This window comes from Scylla paramamosain, chromosome 47, assembly GCF_035594125.1.
Source record: "Scylla paramamosain isolate STU-SP2022 chromosome 47, ASM3559412v1, whole genome shotgun sequence".
Lineage (NCBI taxonomy): Eukaryota > Metazoa > Arthropoda > Malacostraca > Decapoda > Portunidae > Scylla > Scylla paramamosain.
This window is the reverse complement of record NC_087197.1, coordinates 4,873,717-4,892,500: the sequence shown is the minus strand read 5'-3', so window position 1 is coordinate 4,892,500 and position 18,784 is coordinate 4,873,717. Positions and strand designations below refer to the sequence as shown.

General features: G+C 44.1%; 3 protein-coding genes across 3 annotated transcripts in view; 1 reads left to right on the top strand and 2 right to left on the bottom strand.

The window, feature by feature from the left end:
* Window positions 1-2,750, bottom strand: part of LOC135094934 (zinc finger protein 296-like) — a 72,182-nt gene extending 69,432 nt beyond the window's left edge. The window contains exons 1-2 of the mRNA XM_063995448.1: window positions 2,190-2,750; window positions 579-671 (exon numbers count right to left, since the gene is read on the bottom strand). Coding sequence (XP_063851518.1) covers window positions 579-671; window positions 2,190-2,615 — 519 coding nt within the window. The 5' untranslated portion in view covers window positions 2,616-2,750. The remainder of the gene's footprint in view (window positions 1-578; window positions 672-2,189) is intronic.
* On the bottom strand, window positions 2,528-5,481 carry LOC135094944 (longitudinals lacking protein-like). Its single transcript, XM_063995463.1, has 3 exons — window positions 5,377-5,481; window positions 3,421-3,514; window positions 2,528-3,120 (listed from the first exon to the last, which is right to left on the bottom strand). Exons 2-3 carry the CDS (start codon window positions 3,499-3,501, stop codon window positions 2,668-2,670), a joined length of 534 nt encoding a protein of 177 aa, XP_063851533.1. The 5' UTR covers window positions 3,502-3,514; window positions 5,377-5,481; the 3' UTR covers window positions 2,528-2,667.
* An 8,230-nt stretch (window positions 5,482-13,711) lies between these two features.
* LOC135094839 (U1 small nuclear ribonucleoprotein C-like) lies at window positions 13,712-17,691 on the top strand. Its single transcript, XM_063995257.1, has 6 exons — window positions 13,712-13,828; window positions 14,806-14,848; window positions 15,365-15,473; window positions 16,073-16,138; window positions 16,443-16,685; window positions 17,447-17,691. The coding sequence occupies exons 1-6, from the start codon at window positions 13,821-13,823 to the stop codon at window positions 17,545-17,547; spliced, it is 570 nt and encodes a 189-aa protein (XP_063851327.1). The 5' UTR covers window positions 13,712-13,820; the 3' UTR covers window positions 17,548-17,691.
* Window positions 17,692-18,784: the final 1,093 nt, after the last annotated feature.

Genomic DNA, 18,784 nt, shown 5'->3' with positions numbered 1-18,784 from the left:
GGGCCAGTTTGGGGGATGTGCCTGTGTGTGTGTGTGTGTGTGTGAAGTAATTTATGTTTATCTATCTCTCTGTGTGTGTTTGTAATTGAGTAGTGTTTATCTGAATCTTAGTGTGTGTGTTTCTCTTCTTCCTATTCTTTCTTTTTTTCCTTTCCTTCTCTTCCTATTGTATTTCCTATGCATCTTTTTTTCTCCTCCTCCTATTCTTATCTCTATTGTTTCCCTTTTTCTATACATCTCTCTCTCTCTCTCTCTCTCTCTCTCTCTCTCTCTCTCTCTCTCTCTGGTCCTAGTTCTCTTTTTCTTTCTATATATTCTATTCTTCATGTTGTTAATATTTCCCTTCCTCCGCCTCCTCTTATCCTTATCTCCCTTATTTCTCAATTATTACTCCGCCACCATCACCTTTATTCTCTCTCTCTCTCTCTCTCTAAAAGTAAATTCAAGTGGACACTACAATATGCTATGTAATCCGTGTGTGTGTGTGTGTGTGTGTGTGTGTGTGTGTGTGTGTGTGAGCAGCCCCACCTGGCCCGCCCCGCCCCGCCCCGAGGGTCAAGCAGGGCCGTAACACTCACCGCTTGTTGCGCTGCTGCCGCGTCATCGCTGCCGAAGAGGTTGTGGGGGAAGCCTGCCTCCCCCTCCTCACCCCACGACAGCACCGGGGGAGCCTGGGGAGGCAACACACACCCATTACACCCAACACCCTCACACCGTCACCCCAATACCTTGTCACTACACTAATACACACTACTACAGTCAACATGTCACCCTATAGGTTATCAGCAAGTAGTGTCTTGTTCACCCTGATCGCTGCTCACGCCACCCTCCTCCCGTCCCCTCCCTACACCCTTTGCCTCTCAGTAGATGATTGACAATGTAGGAAAGTTTCATCTCTCGTTAACCCTTAAACTGCCGGAGGGAGACAAATAAAAGTAAAAATAAAAATATAAATAAACGATGAATAAAATGATAACGTTTATGTGAAATATTAGACGATGGAAGTGATACATATTTTTTTTTTAGAGCGAATATAAGGTTCTCAAATATTGCGGCCTTCAAAAAGCGAGGGGAAATTTGACTTGTGGGAAGAATGATGGCGCTCTCTCTCTCTCTCTCTCTCTCTCTCTCTCTCTCTCTCTCTCTTCCCTGCTCTCCTGTCCATCCCCACCCTCTTTTTCTCCCTTCTCTGCCCTCGTCCCAATCCCCCCTGTCTCTCCCATCCCTCCTCTCGCCTTCCCCTTCCTGCCCTCCACCCCTCCCACGCACCCACACTCCCTCTCTCTCGTTCTGAGGAAGAACAAAACCTAAGGAATGCTTGAGAGTGAGACAGAATGAGAATGTAAGTATATGAGAGAGAGAGAGAGAGAGAGAGAGAGAGAGAGAGAGAGAGAGAGAGAGAGAGAGAGAGAGAGAGAGAGAGAGAGAGAGAGAGAGAATGACAGGAGTGTGGGGGAGAGTGAGGCATCACTCCCTCGTCCCTTATCTCAGACAGATAAGGGAAGGGGAGGTGACAGGGAGGAAGGGAGAAAAGACGAAAGAGGAAGGGAGAGGAAAGGAATAAGGGGAAGAAGGGACGTGACCGAAAGAGTACATGGGGCAAGGAAGTGGAAGAAGGGTGGAGGATGGACGGGAAGAAACAGGATAAATATAAGCAGCAAGGGTGACCAGTGTGTGAACAATTAGAGGGAGAAAGGAAACATTGAGGGATAAGTAATCTTTTCCTTTTTCCTCCATCCGTTCCCTTTGCATTCATACTGTCCCCTGTTAATCCATAACACACACACACACACACACACACACACACACACACACACACACACACACACACACACACACACCATCGCCTGTGACACTCGTGGAGCGGGCAGGCACGGCCAGACCACCACGACAACACACGTGAAGGAAGCACGCCACCACAATCGCCAGGGCAATTCCTGTCTGTACAATGTACCACAGCACAAGTGTACGGGCTAACGTTCCCCTTGAAAGAATTAAAATATCCCTTTAATTTCTGCCCAGATCCCTAAGAGGCAAGCTATGGGCTAACAATAGTTCTTAAATGGTAATGGTGAACATTTGCATGCATTGGACATTGAAAGGGTCAAGGTGAAGGCAGCATGAAGAACAATGAGGCACAGTCTAGGGCCAGAGCGGCCCAGTGCTGGCCCGCCCCGGCCCGCACTCACCCCCTGCAGCCCCGAGGGTCCCGGCAGCTGGTCCGTGGTGTAGGACTCCACCTGGTCGTGCTCCTCCTTCTCTATCTCGCTGGGGTGGCCCTGGTACTCGGAGAAGTCATTGCTGCCCTCCTCCTCGTTGTCGTCCAGCTCGCTGCCCTCTTCCCTCCCCCCATCGTGCCCTTCCTTCCCCGCCCCGCCCGACTCCCCCGCCTCGTCCACTTCCACCTTGATCATCTGCACCGGCAGGATGGACGGGTCCACAGTGCGGGGCGACGTCCCCGCCCCATGGGTGTCCGCGGGCCCCCCGGGAGGAGAACGCAGACTCTCCGCGGCGCCCCGGACCGAGGACAGCGGCGGGTGGTGGAGGTGGGAGGCGGGCGGGGCGTCGGAGCGCGACCGCCCCGCCTCCTGGCCCAGGGAGGGCGGCGGGGGCATGGGCTGGGATGGCACATGTGACTCAGGTACACTGGAGGAGGGGGGTGCTTGACTAGGCACTGGTGTTGTGGAAGTGTGGGAGGAAGACTGGGAGGACCCCCGGGGCAGGGGCGGCGAAGGGGCCCTCCCGCGGTCGCCCCCGAGTCCCGTCTTTTCCGCTTGGCCGGGGGCTGTCCTCCCGCCGCTCAGGTACACTGGTGGGGGCCTTCTTGTGGGCCTTGGTGGGGTCCTCGTCCGGCACGGCCAGACCCTTGATGCGCAGGCACTCCGCCGCCTTGATGAGGCCGGCCAGCTCGCTCTGCCGCACGTCCACCTCGCCTATGTACATATAGTCTAACAAGGCCTCTAAGTCTGACTTCTTGATGTCCTTGAGCACTACCACAGGGTTCTTACACGGGGTCTTTTCAAAGATCTCGGCAAAGTAGTCACTGCACGTCGACATGACCAGCTTGTGTACGGGGAAGAACTTCCCCTCACACGCCAGCGTGGCATCCGTGTACGTCTGCTGCAAGGTGCACACGCACGGTTACTTACACACACACACACAGACACATACACACAATCACCTATTTCAAAGAGGAAGTAAATTTTGCAAATCATGATAATTAAGAAGTATTCAGCTGTGTAAACAAGAAAATATACTTCATTAGCTGTTTATCCAACCTCAACACACACCAATTACTTCACTCAACAAAACAGAGCCAGGTGCGACACTGTTCTCTCTCTCTCTCTCTCTCTCTCTCTCTCTCTCTCTCTCTCTCTCTCTCTCTCTCTCTCTCTCTCTCTCTCTCTCTAAGACACTTACTTTACCCCGCACTTCACTCAGAATGTGGAAAAAAGTGGATCTGTGGTTGTTCCACTTCAAGGAAAGAAGTCCGTCCTCCATCTCGCTCGACGATCTGAAAAGTAGTAGTAGTAGTAGTAGTAGTAGTAGTAGTAGTAGTAGTAGTAGTAGTAGTAGTAGTAGTAGTGGTGGTGGTGGTGGTGGTAGTAGTAGTAGTAGTAGTAGTAGTGGTAGTAGTAGTAGTGGTGGTAGTAGTAGTAGTAGTAGTAGTAGTGGTAGTGGTAGTAGTAGTAGTAGTAGTAGTAGTAGTAGTAGTAGTAGCAGCAGCAGCAGCAGCAGCAGCAGCAGCAGCAGCAGCAGCAGCAGCAGCAGCAGCAGCAGCAGCAGCAGCAGCAGCAGCAGCAGTAGTAGAAGTAGTAGTAGTAGTAGTAGTAGTAGTAATAGTAGTAGTAGTAGTAGTAGTAGTAGTAGTAGTAGTAGTAGTGTGGTGCTGGTGGTGCTGGTGGTGGTAGTAGCAGCAGTAGCAGTAGCAGCAGCAGTAGTAGTAGTAGTAATAGTATAGTAGTAGTAGTAGTAGTAGTAGTAATAGTAGTAGTAGTAGTAGAAGTAGTAGTAGTAGTAGTAGTAGTAGTAGTAGTAGTAGTAGTAGTAGTAGTAGTAGTAGTAGTAGTAGTAGTAGTGTGGTAATGGTGGTGGTGGTGGTAACAAGTAGTAGTAGTAGTAGTAGTAGTAGTAGTAGTAGTAGTAGTAGTAGTAGTAGTAGTAGTAGTAGTAGTAGTAGTAGTAGAAGCAGCAGTAGCAGCAGCAGCAGCAGTAGCAGTAGTGTAATTAGTAGTGGTAGTATTTAAGATGGCGGTGTAATCAGCAGCAGTAGTTATGGTGGTGACAGAAGTAACAGTGACAGCACCAGGTGACAGTGACAACACATGTACAAGCTGGCAGCCCAGAAACACAACAGGACAGGTGCCAGCTGCCTTATTGCTATGCCTCCCTCAGTATTACAGCTGCGGCACAGAGGCAGATGCAGCTGTGGTAAGCATGGGAGGTGACCGGAGCAGCATACAGCACACAGCCTAACCCTACTGTATTAACACCCCCTTACCTGTACGGGGACATCACTATAGCACTATCTAAAGACACTAATTAATAACTGAATAAAAATAAATAAATACGTAACCTACCTAAATAACAATGCTATGGGATATTAATAAAAAAAAATCCGTTTCAACACACTATACTGAACTATAATAAAAAAAATATATATATACTACGAAAATTAAATAAAGCTAAAAAAATCCAGTTATAACCACTAAAACTTCATTTAAAATAACCTTAATAGGAGTTTAAGACCAGAATTCGCCGCGTCCCTCCCCTCCCCGCCATCACAAGCCCAGGTGAGGGGGGCGGGGGAGAAGCGGGGAGGAAAAATGACGAGAGGAAAATGGGAGATGGAAGAAAGGGAGAAGAGGGAGGGGGAGGGAGAGGAAAGGGAAGTAAAATGAGAGAGAGAGAGAGAGAGGAGAGAGAGAGAGAGAGAGAGAGAGAGAGAGAGAGAGAGAGAGAGAGAGAGAGAGAGAGAGAGACGTGACATAGGTAAGTTGGGAGGATGGGGCAAGGGGGTGTGGGGGACAAAGCGGGGCGGGGCAGTGGGGGGACAAGGAGGACAATACGGGGCGGGGCAAAGCGGGGCAGTAGTCGGGGCGGGGCACGTACACCCCCATCCTCGCCTGAAGAAGAATAACAGAATGAGGTACTAAGAGAGAGAGAGAGAGAGAGAGAGAGAGAGAGAGAGAGAGAGAGAGAGAGAGAGAGAGAGAGAGAGAGAGAGAGAGAGACGCCTCAACACAACAAAGCCTCACCGCTAAATGCTCCCCACGCCACGCCCACGCTCCCACACCCACGCCAACCCTGCTCTAACAACACTCCACACTCTCCTACACCTGCCACACTAATTATTTACCCCGAATGTCTACTTACAGGAGGATAAATCAGCTTTTTGGGAGCGAGGCTTGGCGGGTCCGCCCTTCACGTCGCCATGTTGGACCGCGCATGCGCATGAAGACCCACGCGTCCTACCATCTGGACATAAAAGTGGAGACATATTTAAACCTATTTTTCCTTAATATCCTCTTAGTATCAGTAAAAAGAGTATAAAAGGAGTAAAAAAATATGGTATTGTTTATGAAATATCAGAGTATTACGTGAAGTTTTCATTTGCTTTGTTTAGTTAATTTCCGTATCCATTTCTCTTCTTGTTGTTCAAAAGCTTATTTGAATATTTTTCCTTAATGTCCCTCATACTTGCGCATGTAAAGCATAAATACAAATTTATAAATACTTTGATACTTATATTAGGTCAAGAAATTACGGTTATGTCTACTTGCTTTTATTTATGACATTCCGTATCCATTTTTAAGCCCATTGCCTTGATGATAAGTGGCTAAATGGAGGCGTTTTTAAACATCTACTCATAAATACACTTCTAAATCACTAAATACAAAAGAAATAGAGAACTAGTAATAGTCAGATGGTCCCTAAACCTCAGTAACTTCTTTCTTTTCCATGTCAGTTGTGTTGAGATAAAATGTCTCCACTTTTCTTCTCCTTGTCTCTTAGTCAGCAGCCAGGAATATTTTTATAATTTCACGGGAAAATCTTTTGTGGAGTCTTCGCAGGAGGCGCGTGGGAGGCAATGACACCTCCTCCTGTGCCCCGATGGCGCATCATTAAGGACATGACGCTAGAAATTAAATAAAAGGGATAAATATAAGACCCCAGAGAGAAAAAAAATGGCGGGGAAAGGAAAGACACCTTCTACTTTAGTATCAACGCATGCGTCCCACGGGAGCTGAGGGAGGAAAATACTTCTTTTCTTTAAACGATTGATGTTCCAGCTTGCCCCTCAGGTGACGCTGGCTTCCCTAACCTATTCTGATCTCAGCCATTAAGCCATTCCTAGCTAACCCTAAACAAATGCAGCTTTTCAACGGGATAGCAAAACTATGCAAATAATACCATTGGATAGATGGATATATTCTTTATTTATCGAACATTTCTTGGTTGGCAGTGCTTGAGGGAGAGTAGAGATAGGAAGGAAGAGCGTGGCGGAGGGTGAGAGGGAATGTGAGAGGAAGGGAGGGGCTGTGAAGGAGGAGGAAGAGTGGGAGAGGGAGAGGTAGGGAGAGGAGGGAAGGGAAGGGAAGAAAGGAAGGAATGAACAAGGAGGAGTGAGTCTGCAGAGGGGAGAGAGAGACGCGAACAAAGAGAGAGAGAGAGAGAGAGAGAGAGAGAGAGAGAGAGAGAGAGAGAGAGAGAGAGAGATCCTTTACCATTTTCTCCCTCCCTAGTGCATGTTTGAAGACTCTCTCTCTCTCTCTCTCTCTCTCTCTCTCTCTCTCTCTCTCTCTCACTCTCTCTCTCTCTCTCTCTCTCCTCCGTCAGGCTGTGAAAGTCAAATGAAGGTGGAAGAAGGAAAATCGGGGAGGAAGACGAAGAAAGCAGAGAGAAGAGAAAAATAAGGACAATAAAGAAAGGATGAAAAGTGGAAAAAGATGAAGAAAAGAAGGAAAATAAAATGAGAATAATAGGTGGAAGATAAATAGATACGGAGAAAGATGTAGAAAGGAAGAAAAATGGAGGAAGAAGGAGAAAGGAACAGAAGAAAAGGAGATGAAGGAAAGAAAACGGATGAGAAAAGTCGAGGATGGACTAAAGGAGAAGGAGAAAGGGAAGATATAAAATCATGATAAATAGTTAAGTGATTATTAAAAGGCAAACTAGTAATAGAGGAAAGGGTGACTATAATATAATAAGCCAATGACAAGGTTACGCATCCCCACGCGTCTCTAGTTAAGGAGTTGTGTATGAGCAAATGATGTGCTTCCCGTTTGAATAGTAAAGATCAGGATAGATTATTTTTTTTTTTATGATACCAGACAAATGTGTAGGTAATATGCGCAAATAAATAATGACATGTGCATTTATTAGAAGATTACGGCCACAAATCTCATGGTATTCGTTATTAAACATGCGGGTTTATTAATGAAGTCAGTAGTGGATTTTATGATAACTGGTTGCTTCTTATTTGAGTGATAAATTATTCCATACGGTTGTCTATGTTTTGCATATGTTTACGATAACAACAACAACAACAATAATAATAATAATAATAATAATAATAATAATAATAATAATCTTTGCTTTATCTTTACACACACACTAGGATTGCCAGCTTGGCCTTTTTAGACCAATAACCTCACTCTTGGCTTCTTTTCAAACATTTGGCCTAAGAATATTTAATTTGGCCTGAATTACTTTTTTTTTTTTTTTTGTGGGGGCCTTTTTTTAATGTGGCTCAAATATATTCCATTTGTCCACAGTAAGCTTATTTGATATGGTGAGTTCATTCGCCGCCTCTTAAGACAACACTTCTTTAAAGCTAAGTCGAGTGCGCCTATGTTTTCTTTGTTTTTTTGTTTTTTTTGTTACTATTGTAATCCTTGCAATAAGGATATTTAGTTTGGTCGGAATTACCAAATCTTTTTCTTTTTTTATATATGTGGCCGCAATAAGTTTATCTGATATGGTGAACTCATTCGCCGCCTCCTAAGACAACACTTTTCCTAAGTCGAGTGCGCTGATGTTTTCGTTTGTCTTCCTTTACCATTGTTATCCTTGCAATTTGTCTCATTTTCTCTTATTGCTATTGAATACCAGTAAGGGAAAACTAAACAATTCAACTGAGCGATGATGGCGCGCGACACCCACGGCTGAATTTTGGCGTTTTTTTTTTTTTTTTTTTTTGCGTGTCTGACGTAATTTAGGCTTCCTATCAACAACAAGCTATGTTCATGAATAAGCCAGGAATACATTGGTAGGGTAGCGACTATAGAAATACCGTATATTGTGTTGCGATGAGTCAAATTGGTAAAATCGTTTTCCATCCCCCGAAAGCGATCGTTCTGGTTGTTTACATTTATGTACAGTGGTTAAAATAAATAAGCAAAAATAAAATAAAGACATGGTTCAGAGCAGTGTGATCCAACTGCGAGTGTGACCAGCGACCACTCTGATTCATGTTATGATATAAAAAAAAAATAATAATAATAAATAAAATAAATTATATTCAGCTATGGTCAAGTGAGTGGAATAATAAGGAGGATTATCTTGTTGTGACACTGACATTATTTCTGCACAGCGGAAGTCCTCCATGGTTGTACTGGTCAGTGCGCAGGTGTGCGGTACACGTCATGAACACGGCCACTTCTTTGTGCCAGGAACGTTTTTATAATGTCTTGTTAGTATTTTTTGTATTCACTCCTGAACCCACCTGTGTCAATTGGTGTACACTGGATTAGGGTCAGGTCTTGGATGAAGCGTGAGGAGCTGCATGGCCTCTCTGTGTCCAGACCGTTCTTGCCACATGGCGTGGAAAAATTTATGTTGTCTGTTTTTCACAAGATCCTGAAAAGATGGATAGCCACTCTCAACATAACACACATCATTACAAGTATATTTCCTTACTCGTAACACCAGTTGTATAATTTATTCACTGGCCGTAAATCTGCCCCAACCCGCGATTCACATCCGTATATTAAAGACGATGAAAGAGCTGCACCAAATACTCGTTTCTTTACAAAGAGTGGCACACCATTGTTCTTATTCACAAAAGAGACAAACTTGAGTACACGAGGTATCTTGGCGCAGGCGTGGCCCTTCACAGCGGAAGACACTGAGCCCTCACAGGTGAATGTGGAGCCAAGGTACACGGAAGAGTCGCAGTGCTCCACCCTCAGCTCACCTTCCACCGGCGCCTCGGAGTCTTGCACCGCCACACACAACAAAACACTTGTTTTTTATTGTTTTAGCTGCATTCCACATTCCGCACAATAATTTTGAAGCAAAGCCAACTTTTCCAACATACTACTTCTACAAGTCGCCATTATTACCGTGTCATGAACAAGCACCAACATGTGCAGGCATTGTAAAACACCATCAAAAGCACGCCCTGCCTTCATAATCCTTATTAAATCATTAACACAGATAATGAACAACAAGCATGATGTAGGTGAGCCTTGCCTTACACCCACGCTTATCAATATCACAGTTGTTCCAAGCACGCTTTCTGTGTGGGCGTAAGCAGCAATCAAGGCGGCTGACATTACACAGCCACAGCCTACACGCTGCATTGCTCTCAACAAGGTGTGTCGGGGCACTCTATCGTCGCCTGGGAAAAAATCTATAAATGTTACATAAAGTTTTAACCTTTTCCTTTTTGCCATACCACACAATAACCTTAGTGACACGTGTTCTACACAACCTCTGTCTTCTTGTCCCTCAGCCTGTTCTCTGTATGCTATAAACCAGTGTTTAAGCCTACAATATAAAACTATATCGTATAACTTCGCTATACTATTTATCATCATTATTCCTCTGGCTTATTTTTTATTTTATTTTATTTTATTTTATTTATTTATTTCTTTTTTTACCTTTTTTTAACACAGTAACTAATTTAGCTCGTGACCAGATCAGAGGGTAGTTACCCTGCATAAAAACTATTAAAAATGTCACATAGGAACAACATCCTCTGGGTTGGCATGGTCTTCAAAATTCCCGGCGAAGGACCATCAGCCCACATGCTTTATCTGCTTTTAGTAATTTGGTCTGGTTTCTCACTTCAGTGGGAAAATTGGGTCATCTAATAATGGAACATATATATTGGATTCAAAGTTGTGTTCAGATAGGGTTACATTGTCAGGCAAAATTAAAGTTTTCAAAGCATCGTTTAAACTCATCACCTGATGGAGCTTCATCGTTATGAAAGTCACGGACACATTCACCTCAACAATTTATGGCTGTCCATAACTTTAAATCATCTTTGCTCTGCACTGGTCTTTCCCATCTCTCTAACACAGGGTTCTCAACTCCGTGTGTGGTGTCTCGCCTACTCCTTGTGGCACAGTCGTGCAAATTATTACAGACGTTTTCTATTGTCTTTTCAATCTCATCCATTTGTAACGGTAACTCCACAGAACACAAATGATTTACAAACATTCTTTCATCTATACTACTCCATGACAAGGATTTCCTGACATTCTTATTACTGATAATGTTATCATACAGCACTGCATGATCGCTGGCCACGAACAAGCAAGTTTTCAAGGTCCACGTCAGCACAGTCATCGTGACGGTAGTCGGTGGGTGATCGGGAGGCAGTGACACGTCTCGAGACACACAAAAATTCGTCACTCTGCTCACCAATGAAGGGTTCAAAACACACGTGTCTGACTCAGATATCCATTCGTTTCCTTGTTTATAAGTCTCGGCACTGGTAAAACGCTTATTATTTGTCTTCAGATCATTTAGCCTGCTTACACATGTTTGACAGAATAAGGCATTCTCACTGGGGAAACGCGCATGTCGTCTGGTGTGACAGGACAGGAGTCTTTCACCAGTCACCACTTGACATGATTCAGTAATTCTCGAACCACAGCTCCGAATCGAGCGTTCAGATCACTGATTACACAGATGTCTTCACTTTCATTAGTTTTATTTATTTTTTTTTTTCTGGATTACAGCAAACAAGTCGTGAGAATAATATTTCGAATCTGAAGGAGGTGTGTAACAGCAAACAAACACTTAGGTATACACCCAAACCGAACCCAGACTTGATCACTCACACCAGTCTGAACACTCACGACATATTTAGCTAGATAATTCTGCTGTTCCACCACGCTCAGCTGATCTGTTGACGTTACTCCTAACTGCCAAATGGCCAAGTAAGGAAACTGGGAGCGAAGTCTTTACTTCATTTAAACTTATTATGTCATATTCAACTATTTGCACTATATCTTTCTCCAACGTTGTTTTTTGCACCATTAGTGATCCACGATATTATTTTTATAGTTACACACTGTGGTCGATTTAAAAAGCCTGCAGGTTCCACGCGTCAGTCACAACACCGTCTGTGCACAGCTTCCTTTCACGGGTGTCCAGCTGAATCACACATCCACAGTTTTCGGGTCGTTCTTTTTCCTTCTCCGCTTCACGTAGTCGTTTCCACTCTGCTCGTATACTGAGATGGACGTCTTTCTTGAAGTAAATCCGGCTCAGTTCACCCCCTGCTTGTTTGAGTTGTTTTGCCTCCTCCAGCACCGTCTCTTGCCTGTTTGCTGCTTACTTACTCTTATTAAAATGGGTCGCCGTCTGTTGTCTACCTTGGTTCCTATAGTCTACGATGTTCCTTAATCTCCTCGACAGCTTCTGCCTTTGTCCACATGACGCTCAGCTGGTTGTCGTCTGTTGTTGCTGCTTCCAAAGCTTCATTTTCGTCCGGTCCCCAGGTCACAATTATGTTTGCCTCCCTTTCTCGTCGCTCCACAGCTTCAAGGTAACTTTGGTGACGTGCAGTAGTGTCTGCCTGCTTGTTGACGTGGTCTTGTAAGTCACTAATCTTTTTGTTGACGTTGTTGTTTGGTGATGTGGTTATTTGCGTCAGCTCACCAGCTTGCTCAACTACGTCTTCAAACTTCTCCATTAAAGTCTTCAAAACCGCTTCATTAGACTCGGGTGCTGCGAGTGTACTTTCCATTGCATCTTCCTTTGTGGGCCTTGATAGCTGAGTCTTTAGCATTCTCTTCAGTTCACTCAGTGATTCAGCCATGGTGGCGAGGGCTGCTTCTATAGTCAGGTTCACGTGAGGAACTCAGGGAAACACGTCTGTCCGCAACGATGATGATGTGTTTGTGTGTTGGGAAGGTGGGGGGAGGGAAGACTCTCTTCTCCATGACAGGTCACCCCCACCCCTTCCTCTAGTTCCCTCCCCAACCTTCTTTTCTCTTCTCCGTCCCCCTCCCCAAGCCTGGATCATACCTCTCCCCATTTCCCCTCTTTCCTTCCTCTCCCCTGCCTGTTTGCGTATGTGTGTAATGAGATAGCATTGTAACCGTACCCATAAATTGAACCTAACCCTGCTACTACTACTACTACTACTACTACTACTACTACTACTACTACCACTACTATTATTACTACTACAGTACTACTACTACTACTACTTCTGACCACTACATTCCTACTACTACTACTACTACTACTACTACTACTACTACTACTACTACTACTACTAATGTTGTTGCTGCTGACTCAAAGTTCTGGCAAGAGTTTGTTATAAACATTGCTTGTATTCCTTCTTCTGTTTCTTTTGCTCTTGTCAGAGGAGGACTCCATCTTGATTGTTTATGTTTTGATGCAGCGGGCCAGCGGCTGCTTTCCACCGTATGAGTGCTTTCGGCTGAAACCTGCCGGCAGTTCCAGATGGCTTGAGTTAGCCGGGAGGAAAAATTGACCCGTGTAAACAAGCCTTTGAAGATGGTGAGAGAGTATCCTTTAAGTGTTTCATGCATTTGTGTGTTTTATGAGTATTTTTTTTTATGCATTGGTGATTTATGTATTCCTATTTTAATGTGTGTGTGTGTGTGTGTGTGTGTGTGTGTGTGTGTGTGTGTGTGTGTGTGTTTCGGGGTTAGGGTTGCTGGGACCATATTCAGAAACACTGTTGGCAGCACCTCCTTTAAATGCAAAATGCTCTAGTTAAAGTTACACGTGTTTTCAAGAGTGTTTTTACAGTTCTAGTGACAGATTAACGAGATTTCTACATTCTTAACAGGAGAAACACTCTTGACAACCCGGGTAACCTTCTCTGTGGCGTTTGGAAATAGTCGGAGTGAGAGCAAAGCGTTTCTGAATACAGGTCCTGGTCAGTTAATTTGCGTTGTGTTGCTGTGGTGTTTGGAGTGTTGTTGTGTGTTGTGCCATTGGTTGGTCTGCACGTGTTTGTAGTGATTGGAGTTTTTTTTTTTTTTTTTTTTTCTGTTTGCAGTTGGGTTTATTTTATTTTATCTATTCATTTATTTATTTATTTATTTTTTGTGTGTGCGTGTGTGTGTGTTTGGAGTATCTAAATAATATTTATATTATGATATTACAATATTAGTAATATTAATACTATTATAATATTAATAATATTAAATCTAAATTAAATTAAATTAAATTAAATTAAATAATATATAATATTGATATCAATATCATTATAGTAGTCTAAGCTTATTTTAAATTTTAATATTATCGATTACACTATAGCAAAACCTTAAGTATTAGATGAAGTGAAAATAACCTGTAACTCTGTGTGTGTGTGTGTGTGTGTGTGTGTGTGTGTGTGTGTGTGTGTGTGTTATTTCTTCACTTACCAGATTGTTTAGTGGTTTACATATCCACTTATTTGTTTTATTTTTTTATTACTTTGCAAAATAGTCAGAAAATATAAACATAAAAAGAAAAAAAATATGAAGTGAAAATAACAAGTACCTGAGAACCACTTCCCTTGCCGCTTTGTTGCGTTTACGATCCGCCTGCACCACAACATGCCCAAGTGAGTAATAATTCCTCATGTTTTACTCGATTTACCCGCCTTTCCTGTGTCAGACTGTATGTATTATGTGAAGGGAGGCTGTCTGTATCCGTGTATAAGAGAGAAGGAGGCCTAGGTATTGTGAATTACAGGTATGCCTACTGGCGTTGGTGTTACGGTGTATACAGAATGAGTAGGCCTAGGGATTTTGAGTTAAGGGTGGGCCTGGGGGTGTTGATAGTGGTGTATCTGTGTTCTGCAAGGGGGACACACTCGGGGGGGAGGCGGGGTAGGGGCTAGTGCTTTAAGGGTAGTCTTGTATGTAGGCTGTATTGGTGTAACCTTAACATATTCATTTCGAGATAAAGATTATTTTATTTATTGGCAAAAAATATGTTTTTTTATAGTGGAGCAGGAGGCAGTAGACACTTGGTTATTAATGAGTACTGCCAGTGAGGTGTGAAGCAGTGGGCCGGTCAGTGCTGGACCAGGGGGTGCTGTGAGCTTGCCAACAACCCACCTGTGACCACAAATGCCCCCAGGTCGGACTTGTCTTCTGGTATCAACCCTAAGTGTCTTGATGCCCCTCTCAACTTTTCCTTCATTAAATTCTACAACATTCGCTGCCTTAGATCTCATTTTCAATCTGGAACGCCACACCTCTCCTCTTTATGGGGCTGACGGCTCCCTCCTACAGTTCTCCATGACTGTGCCTCCATGCTTGCACCTTGCCTAGTCACTCTTCCAACTCTGTCTGTCAGCAACATCTACCTTTCCTTCTTGCTGTAAGTTTGCCTACATTTAGCCTGTTCCTATAAAGGGTGACCATTCTAGTCCCTCAAACTATCATCCTTTTGTTTTAATTTCATGCCTATCTAATGTTTTGTAATGTATCCTCAACAGCAACATACTTAAATATGTATCACTTCACAACCTTCTATGTGATGGGCAGTAAGTGGTGAGGAGTGGTGGAGACTACAGCAGTGTTGTCCTTGCAGGTACTACTGTGACTACTGCGACACCTACCTCACGCACGACTCGGTGAGCAGCCCTCCGCTTGTTGCCTCGGCGGTGTTGTCCCGGCAGCCTGCGACCTGTGTGGTGTTGTGTTGCCGGTGGTCGGGTGTTTTGTTGTCAGTTATGCTTATATATGTGTTTTATTTTGTGTAATTGCTGTTTTTCAAAATGAGGGCATTACATTACCAGTGATAACAGGCACTGTACTTACCACACCACACTGGAGCAGCTGGCTTGTGGCAGAAGTCTGTTCCAAATAACCATGAAGTAAAAAAACAGTGACATAGCAAGACTGTTAAAAGTGCAGTAAAGCGTGTCTGAACGACGCCTTTCAGCCCACGATGCACAGCACTTTAACATTACCAGATGCACCTGTAAAATCACAAAAAATCATGTATTTTGTTGTTAGTTGTCTATAATAGTTCCAAATAAATTACTTTTTCTGGGGGGCGTGTGTCCTAAGTACCCAGTCATGCACATAGTGGTGGTGACAGAGGTGAAGCACAGCGGGTTGTGACCGTGCCGCCTTGCTTGTTTCAGCCGTCAGTGCGCAAGACACACTGCCAGGGACGCAAGCACAAGGAGAATGTCAAGATTTACTACCAGAAGTGGATGGAGGAGCAGGCACAGTCCCTCATTGATGCCACAAGTAAGGAAATAGATGCACACACTCAACACAAACAGATACTTTTCTCGCTCATCAAGATTGTGTTCAGACCAAGACAGACAATGAAAGGTTGTGTTCAGACCAAGACAGACAATGATACCCACACGAGTTCAACACACACAACACATTCTTTTAATACTTTCTTGTCAAAATACAATTGTTTTCAAAGACTAAGAAAGATAAAAAGAATGATGCTGAAATATCACTGGCATCTTTGTCAGAGAGTCAGGTTAACTTGGGCTACATTTTGATTAATTCAGAACCTCAATTTCATTGCCAATCACTTCATTGTGTAGACCGTTATTTAAAAAAGCATCATATTTGCCCTGAAATCATTTATTATCATCTTTAATTTAAAGACTAAGGTTTCTCCTATAATCCCTAATGAAAATACAAATAAGATAATGAATTTGAAGGAAAATACAAGCAGTACACTGTGTAACGTGTAAGCTTGTCTGTGCCTAGCTGTGTGGCATTACTGATAGATAGATAGTGGAAGGTTGTCAAGTGTTCCATGGATAATCTTCTTGTCATATGAGTAATATTGTGTTCTGTGAGTAATGTTGTATTGTCTTGCACAGCTGCTGCGTTCAAGGCGGGCAAGATCCCCAAAGGAGCTGCCATCCCGCCGCCCTCCGCCATGCAGGGTGAGCGCCGCCACTGTTGTGTTGTCCCCGGCTGGTGTGGCCTCAGTGTTTCATGATGCTCAGGGTTCAGAGCAGTGTGTCAGTCAGCCTCCCAGCATTTCAGTCCCTCAGGGTTTCAGTAAATTTCCCAGCATGTCAGTTTTAAGTGTTTTGGTCAGTTTCTCAGTGTTTCAGTTCATTTCTTAGTGTTTCATTCCCAGCATTGCAGTGTCAGTGTCTCAGTAAATGTCTGTTTCAAAAATTTTGCAGCATTTTAGTGTGAGTGATTGAGTGGCAGAGATTCAGTGAGCTTTCCTTGCCACAGGTGGAGGACCAGGCGGCCCGGGCGGCCCTGGTGGACCAGGGGGACCCGGACCCCAGAACATGGGTGGACCAGGGGGACCACCACGGGGGCCGGGCATGGGCAGCATGGGACCCCCGGGCATGGCAGGGGCCAACATGCCCGGCAACATGGGCATGCCTCCCATGGGGCCACGGGGACCCATGATGGGGCCGCCCATGATGGGGGGACCTCCGGGACCCGGGATGCCACCGGGGATGATGCCAGGTAAAGGAGATGCTCACACACACACACACACACACACACACACACAGAATTAGCTGTATACCATTATTATTTATATGTCAACTATAGGTGTATTTAGAAAAGTATAGATACACATGGTATAGCTGTGATCTTGTATACTAAAACTAAGTAAACACACACACACACACACACACACACACACACACACACACACACACACACACACACACACACACACACACACACACACACACACACACACACACACTTTTTTGTCTCTTTTGGGACCGGCACCTCAGTGGGATTTTTTTTTTTCTTTTTTTTTTTTCTTTTTTTTTTTTTTTTTTTTTTTTTTTTTTTCTCCTTGTCCTGTGACCCTCTTGAGTAAGAAGAAAAACAAAATCTGTAGATCGTGTTGTGTAGCTGACAGTACTGCATCCTTGTGTCTGCGTGTATGACTGACTGTTTTAATTCTTTCTACATCACCCCAGTGGTCCTTTGTTTATTTTTCTATATATTTTTTTCCTTAGGCCAGTGTCCCTCCTGCATAAAGTGTGTGTGTGTGTAAGATAAGTGTTTTTTAGTCCTGTCTGTGTCATCTCACTTGACCTTTCTCTCTCTCTCTCTCTCTCTCTCTCTCTCTCTCTCTCTCTCTCTCTCTCTCTCTCTCTCTCTCTCTCTCCTCTCTCTCTCCTCTCTCTCTCTCTCTCTCTCTCTCTCTCTCTCTCTCTCTCTCTCTCTCCCTTACATAAAAAGTGTGTCTGAGTGAGTGTTTGTTGCAGGGATGCGGCCTCCAATGGGTGGGCCAATGGGACCAATGATGATGGGGCCGGGTGGGATGCGGCCCCCGATGATGGCCGGCCCTCCGCAGATCCGACAATAACCCTCCTGGACGTGTCTGTGGCCCGGCCCGCCTCCTCCTTCCTCCCTCCCCAGCTTCTGTCTATCTCCCTAACTGATTTGTATGTTTTAAAGAATGCTATTTTGAGTCACTAGGTGTGTAAGATTAAGTAAAGGTTTTTTATTACTTTGTTTATCTCTTAGTTCCTGCAGCACCACCAAAGAGTCAGCAGAAGCAGGGACTATGCTTTGTGTTTGTGTGTTTGTGTGCATCAATATGTTCATGTCATTTGCCTGTCATCTGTGAGTTATTAGAATTTTTAAGGACGACTTTGTACTGGTGATTTGACAGGCAGTAATGGACAGTCTTGGGGTGTGTAAGGGTGTTTTCATGCTTCCAGTCATTGTTTACCTGCCTCTAGTACAGATTATTAGAGTTGTTCAGAGTGTTTTTGTTTACACTGTTTGTTTGACTGGCTACTAGAAGTTTTTAGGATTTTTTTTGTGTGTGTGTGTGTGCGAGAGAGAGAGAGAGTTTAATAATGCTGGTAGTAATTTAATAGACTACTGAAAGTGGAAAAAAAAAATGTGGTCATCAGAAGAGAAGAGAATAAAGGAAGAGAGGAGAGCCAAACAGCAAGTCCTTCAGCCTCTCAGATGTTACAGAAGGTGCAGAGTCCTCACCAGACTGCCACTACACTCATGAAGTGCCTCACAAACTATAACCACAGTCATGAAAATAACTCAGAAAGAGAAACCTTAGAATCGTGGAAACCTCAAAAGCTTACTTCATTTACTTTACTAGGAGCATGAAAATACTTGACAAAACCTGCAAGAGATAGAGAGAGGGAGGTGCTTGGCAGCTTCTCTTGGCACTGGCTGGTGGCTAGGTTAGACTGCTTTGTGGTTGTGTACCTATCAAATGCATGTGCAGCAACAAGAGGTGGAGCTGTGAGCCAGACTGTGAAGGCCCACACCACCCAGAACAGCTGCCACTCAACAATGAACAAGCAGACATACTTCTCTCATTCTCACCTCTACTAGGGAGAAGAGAAGGGCGAAAGAGAATTAAATAGACTTGTGAAAGAGAATTGTATAGATCTGTGAAAGAAAATTATATAGACCTACAAGAGAATTATATAGACCTGCAAAAGAGAATTATATAGACCTTTTGTGAGAGTTATATAGACCTCCTTTGAAAGAGAATTATATAGACCTGTCGCTGGCAATGAAATTATATAGGCACGCGCGTTCCTCCTCATCCCTCCGGTCCCTTTCGC

Coding starts and splice junctions, on each gene's coding strand:
- LOC135094839 (XM_063995257.1), top strand. Junction 15,474..16,072: donor GTCCCTCATTGATGCCACAA/GTAAGGAAATAG, acceptor TGTCTTGCACAG/CTGCTGCGTTCAAGGCGGGC. Junction 16,686..17,446: donor GCCACCGGGGATGATGCCAG/GTAAAGGAGATG, acceptor TGTTTGTTGCAG/GGATGCGGCCTCCAATGGGT.
- LOC135094944 (XM_063995463.1), bottom strand. CDS start 3,501: ATGGAGGACGGACTTCTTTCCTTGAAGTGGAACAACCACAGATCCACT. Junction 3,121..3,420: donor TGAGTGAAGTGCGGGGTAAA/GTAAGTGTCTTA, acceptor TGCACCTTGCAG/CAGACGTACACGGATGCCAC.